At 49.9% G+C, this 5,695-nt stretch overlaps 1 protein-coding gene across 1 annotated transcript in view; it reads right to left on the reverse strand.

The window, feature by feature from the left end:
- The window catches only part of PTDSS2 (phosphatidylserine synthase 2), a 32,625-nt gene that overhangs the window by 11,793 nt on the left and 15,137 nt on the right, over positions 1 to 5,695 (reverse strand). The window contains exons 4-6 of the mRNA XM_010138002.1: positions 2,627 to 2,694; positions 1,619 to 1,753; positions 567 to 617 (exon numbers count right to left, since the gene is read on the reverse strand). Coding sequence (XP_010136304.1) covers positions 567 to 617; positions 1,619 to 1,753; positions 2,627 to 2,694 — 254 coding nt within the window. The remainder of the gene's footprint in view (positions 1 to 566; positions 618 to 1,618; positions 1,754 to 2,626; positions 2,695 to 5,695) is intronic.

The following is a 5,695-nucleotide window of genomic DNA, read 5'->3' on the forward strand; positions in this document are numbered from 1 at the left end:
GTCAGGTTAAAAAAAAAAAAAAAAGCCAATATTGAGACCAAAGTAACCAGCCAAAGGTGTTGAACGTGTTCTGGTGGAGACAGCACACGTGAAACTCCTTCCACAGGGGCTGACAGTGACTAACGAGTCACAAGACTTAAACCGCTGCCTGTTTTATGATTCCAAAGCCTGATCTGGGCGCCTTGGACCAGTGATGGTGAATCAGACTCATCGCCTTCTCCCAGTGCTCTCTTCCCCACACACCATATCCAAAGGTCAGTCAAGCATTTCTCTTGCTGCAGGAGTGAAGGTTTTTACTTTTATTGACCTGACCTCAGCATGAATTCTGGGGCAGGAGGGAACTCGTGTCAATGTTGTGTCACTTCAGAGAGAAGTGAGGTGACCTGACACGGCCAGAGGAAAGGAAAAAGAAGAAAAAGCCTTTCATGTATTACAGACCCAGCCTAGTTCCCAGGCGGCTGCCTCACATAACCGATCCTGAAGGCTGGCGTGGCTGAAACAGAGGCGGCAAAGCTTTAAAGCAGACGAGTACCGAAACCGCAGTGGACCAGCAGGCCTGTTCTTACCTTCAGGTACCAGCCAAAAAAGTGAGCTGGAACAAATCCATCCAGTTTGTCCTACAAAGCAAGAAGAGAGCACAGGTCACGTTGCGCCACAAACAACAACCTGTTCTCAAGGCTTGATTCCTTCCTCAGAACACAATGCTACGCTCCGGCTGGTTCACACACAAGTAAGAGATGCCTTTCAGGAGTTTGTGTGCTCAAGTACTGAACGAAGGAGCTGCCTTCAAAGCCAAGACAGCAGTTTTAAGGGGCAGAAGCTGGAATTAGGATTGTGTGGATAAAGCAGACACTTAGCAGACATGCTAAGTGTCACGTTCCTTGCCTTCCAAGGGGACAGAAACAGAATGTGCCCGGCCAGGGCAAGAACATGCATTTCTTTGTCAGAAGCAGAGCTTCTTAAATCCTACCAGCCCTGCCACCACAAACCTGGGCAGAGAGGGCCTTTCCTCCTCCTAGTTTTGGTGCAAGACCAGAAAAGAACCCTGATTGCTCTCCGTTATTCCACATCCTGATGCACTGAAGGGTGATGTGGTAAACCCAAAGGATTCCGAGCTCCTTCCTACACAAGCACTAACAGCCCCACGCAATCAGGGAGTGGTAAATTATCAGCATTCCTTTGCCTTGGAATGTCAAGTTTTCTGTTTGCCAGCGAGAAACAATAACCTGATGGTTTCCTGTATTAGGGAAAGGGCAACTTACAGGCTGCTGGGCAACATCCAACTTTTGAACTGTGCCTCAAGGTGCCTGTGAGGAGGAGGTCCTTCAGGCACTCAAATATATCCCAGCTCCTACGGGAAAGGGTTTACCTCAATAATCTGAGAAACGAGGGTTCTTACCCCCTCTCCTGGGCACTGTCACTGGGACACAGAGGCACACCTCCATCTGATCGACAGGAAGGTCGAGAGAAGGGAAACAAGGAAGCTAAAAGAATTGGCCACGATCTGTTCTCTCGGCCAGCACTCAGAACGACTCAGGACTGCACTGTGGAGGTTTCAGTTTAACAGCCTTTTACCAGAAGCCAGACTCCTTAGCCAGAACCTTCAGTTGTTTCTTACCCAGATGTTGTGGAACGGATCGGTTTCATTGCCAGGATCGTAAATAAGGCAGTTGCCGCCGTAGTCTCTCTCTGGCAAAGGAACCCCTAAATGGGGATCAATGTACTTCATAAACTGTCTGCCGTCTTGTACGGTCTGCAACGAGAGCACAAACCCACAGTTCACAGAATCACAGAATCATCTGGTCGGAAGAGACCTTTAAGATCACTGAGTCCAACTGTTTCCCCCAGCACTGTCCAGTCCCCACTGCCCCCTGTCCCTCAGAAGCACCTCCACACGGCTGGGAAACCTCTCCAGGGACAGAGACCCCACCACTGCCCTGGGCAGCCTCTCGCAAGGCTTCACAACCCTCTCTGTAAAGAAATTCTTGAGATATTTTACTTCAACTGCTGCACTTCCGAGAAGTCGCAGAACTGTAAAAGCCAGGGGGAAATTCTCAGTTTACTGAAGGACAAGAATGTGGTAAGAAATTACATACTTTATCCGGAAGTACCAATAGCCACCATCATCCCCAGTTCGCTGCCACTACACAAAGTTGGGTACAAAGCTTCAGTTTATTGCAAACCCCCCCCACAAATGTTCAAAGCACCTATTCAAGACAAAAAGCTCTTCAAAAGGTTAAACAGGATGAATTCACCCCCCAGACCGTAGGATCAGCTGGGACAAAACTTCAGCAAGTCACACCAAACCCTGCAGAGCAGAGACTAAAACACGAGAAGCACCAGGTCCCGACTGCTTGATCTAAGCAAGGACCTGACTCCTCAGCAGCGCGGCCAGGAACACTGCGCTGCGGCGTCTGAGCCCGGCTGCAGGTCAGACAAGGGGAAGTATTTTTATACTATTACAATTTTTCCCCAACCCATTAAGTCTCATTAAATTGCACAACGATTCAATTTCACGAGAACGAAGAGCAGCTCCTGCAGCCAGCGAGAATCCCAGAGAGTGCCCCAAAGGACTTGTGATCCGCATTACTCTGGCATTTAGTAACCAGCGGTCTGGGGGACTTACCTGGAAGAGTATGAAGATGAGGAAGAGCTCATACACCACGCTGACACAGAGCCAGAACCTCCAGTACGCTATAGAGACAGACAAACGGGGTGTCAGCAAGCAGTCAGGCACCACAGCAGTCCATCATCCCTTCTCTGAAGCACAACCTTCATAACTAATGGAAGTGTTTCAGAGGAGACGCTCCCACCAAGGGATGAGGGAGCCCAGCACTCAAGTGGCGCAGCCAACACCACTCCTGCAGAGCACAGCCAGAGCGACTTTCTAACGGGCTGATGGGGGAATTAGCCATCTTCATAACTAATGGAAGTGTTTCAGAGGAGACGCTCCCACCAAGGGATGAGGGAGCCCAGCACTCAAGTGGCGCAGCCACCACCCCTCCTGCAGAGCACAGCCAGAGCGACTTGCTAACGGGCTGCTGTGGGAATTTGCCAGCACTGCTCAGGCAATGACCTGGAGCGGAGAGAACAACCCAGGACCCACACGAACACTTAACCCACTGAAGTAAGTATTTAAGAATCAGAAGGAAAGATACACACCACATGCAACACTTCCTAGCAGGCCAGGGAAGAGACCTGGAGCCTTCCTGAACTAATCTAATTTCTCTCTCTCCATGGTCTCACACAGCCTGACCTGCCCAGCTTTGGTTTCCCCAGCCCTATCGCGGCCAGCGCGCTTTGCCAGCTTCTGCCCGTGTCCTACTGAACCAGGCAAGATTGAGACCAGCCAGAGGAACAGCTGCATTAACTTTTGCACACCCACCTTCCTCCCTGGAGACCAGGCTGTTTCCTCAAGGGGCAGAGAGCATTTCAAAGTACCAAAGACATTTTCACTTTTACAAGGGATTGAATAAAAAAAAGCATACCAAAGGTTGAGCGGGTGCTAGATGCAAGACCTACGAGACCATCTGCAACTCTTGGTAATAAGAGAAATATTATGCACAACACGGCTGCTTCCGATTCCACAGTCGTTTGTCACCCTCCCAAGATGTGCAATGACAGCTCTTCTCACGCCAAAGCAACACCTGACTCTAAAGTGCAGACAAATTAAAGTCTTGGTACGCTTCCAGCTCCACCGTTGTCACCTCAGCTCTTCTGAAGGACTCAGTCCTTGGGTCACAGGCTCTCTGACTGTCCTGGCACACGCTGTGTGGTCCACGGGCTGTGTTCATGCGCCTAATTCACCTACTCCACCCCGAGACTCATTTGGCCTCTGTTCCATGAAGCGGTTTCTGGGCTCTGACGCCTCACCCAGCGTTTCTGGTAACTCCCGTAGAGAAGACGCAGTTCACCAAGGAGCAGTGCATGCAGGCAGCACTCTGGAGTGTCTTCCTAATGATTTTAATAAACCTTCCTTCAGGTGCTGCCAGTTCACACCCAGGAAGGAGAGCTCTGCTTCCACAGGTACATCTTGATGATGGTTAGAATTAGACTGGGGCAAAGAGGAACCAGGAGCATCGTTCCCAGGTGGAGTGGAAACAGCCTGGATTCCACCTGCATGGCCATGGATCGCCACACAGTGAAAAACCAAGAACCTTCAGGCCCTACTTGGCATTTCTCTCTATTAATTCTGAGGCAACTTCGGTAGGTTGATGCTCAAAAGCAGGACCATGACATAATGCAAGAATTAAACGTGAACCCAGGCTTGCAGACACACCCGTTGGTCAGCTTGGAACCCCAAATCAACCAGCCATGGTGCTGCAGAGGCTTGTTTGCCCCCAAAACAAAGTAAATGTTGTATTTGCTGAATTCAGCCTCAAGAAGCAAAAAATAAAAATAACCCTCCCCTCCACCAGTTTAAAAGCAGCCTCTGCCAGCCTGCTGCTGGCACCGCCACTAAAATAGAGTGAAATGCAAGAGGGCGTGAGCTTCTTCAGCAACGCTGCCAGATTAATTTCATCAGAACGACCTACTTTGTGCTTCCAGGAGAAAAGAAAACAGGAAAAATATAGGCGGCAGGTGGGGTCTGGATACCAGGAAGCTCAGAGCTCTGTAGAGCTTTCCCTGGGAATCCAGAATGTTTAAGAAGTCTACAAACTCTTAATGGTACAATACCATGAAGAGACTTCTTAGGGCTCAGTCACTAAAATCCAAACCAACCTCTAAACACATGTCGCGAGGTGGTTTTCCCTCTCGCTCTCCTGGAGGGCGGGAAAAGCAGAGGTCAGCCTCCCCGCTCCCTGGTGAGGCCACAGCTGGAACCTCTCCCACAGCTGTCCATACACGCCAGTCGCAGAGACCATTACTTGAGACTTCAGTCCCTTCAGATGTGACTGACTCGCAAATCCATCGGCCAGTTTCACTGGGGTGGGCTGAGTGAGGGGTGGGGTGGTGCACCCTCTGGTCTTCCTACAACGCAGCTTCAGAAAAACAAAAGTGAAAAAAAAAAAAGACACCCTTCAGACCCTTCAGGAGCCTTAAAACCAGAGAGCGTTCTGACGTACAGAGCCACGTGTGACAGATTTACGCCTGTCACTGATGTGAATGTGGCAGACGACTTCTGAAACTGGTGTACCTGCAGTTCAGAAAGCAGGAAAGTCTAGATCCTTCTCTGAGCTTTCCTTCTTCTACATACACGGGGTTCTGCAGCTGCTGAACGCGCTCAGCAGTAATTCACAATAAAAAATAAGACCTGGTTATAACTTAGAGCTCCCTCCCTGCGGACAGCAGTCCCTCAGAGGTTCTGAGGGCTACCTCAGAACGAAGATGTTTTCAAAGCTGCACAAACACTGTGTTCTCTCTCCTCCTGCACTGGCCTCAGCTTTCACTATCAAGTTCTCTTTGGCATAGCTCTAATATTTGTTTTCCTTAAATACCCCTGTCACTGGGAACCCCCTCAAACCAGGACTATCTTCCTGGTTACTCAGGCTGTGTACGAACAAATCGGGTGGATCAGCACCGAGCAAGAAGAGCTGTTTCAACAGAACAACAACGTTAGGCAGAAGGCCAGACAGAAATGAGCTGGTCATAAACAGGCGCACTAACAGGGCTCCAAAACCTGCCTGACAGAAGCAGGACATGAAGGTACCTACTCTGAAGACACAGCCCGATGAGTTCCTGGAACTGAACCGCT

Source organism: Buceros rhinoceros, unplaced genomic scaffold, assembly GCF_000710305.1.
Source record: "Buceros rhinoceros silvestris isolate BGI_N320 unplaced genomic scaffold, ASM71030v1 scaffold12086, whole genome shotgun sequence".
NCBI classification, from domain to species: domain Eukaryota; kingdom Metazoa; phylum Chordata; class Aves; order Bucerotiformes; family Bucerotidae; genus Buceros; species Buceros rhinoceros.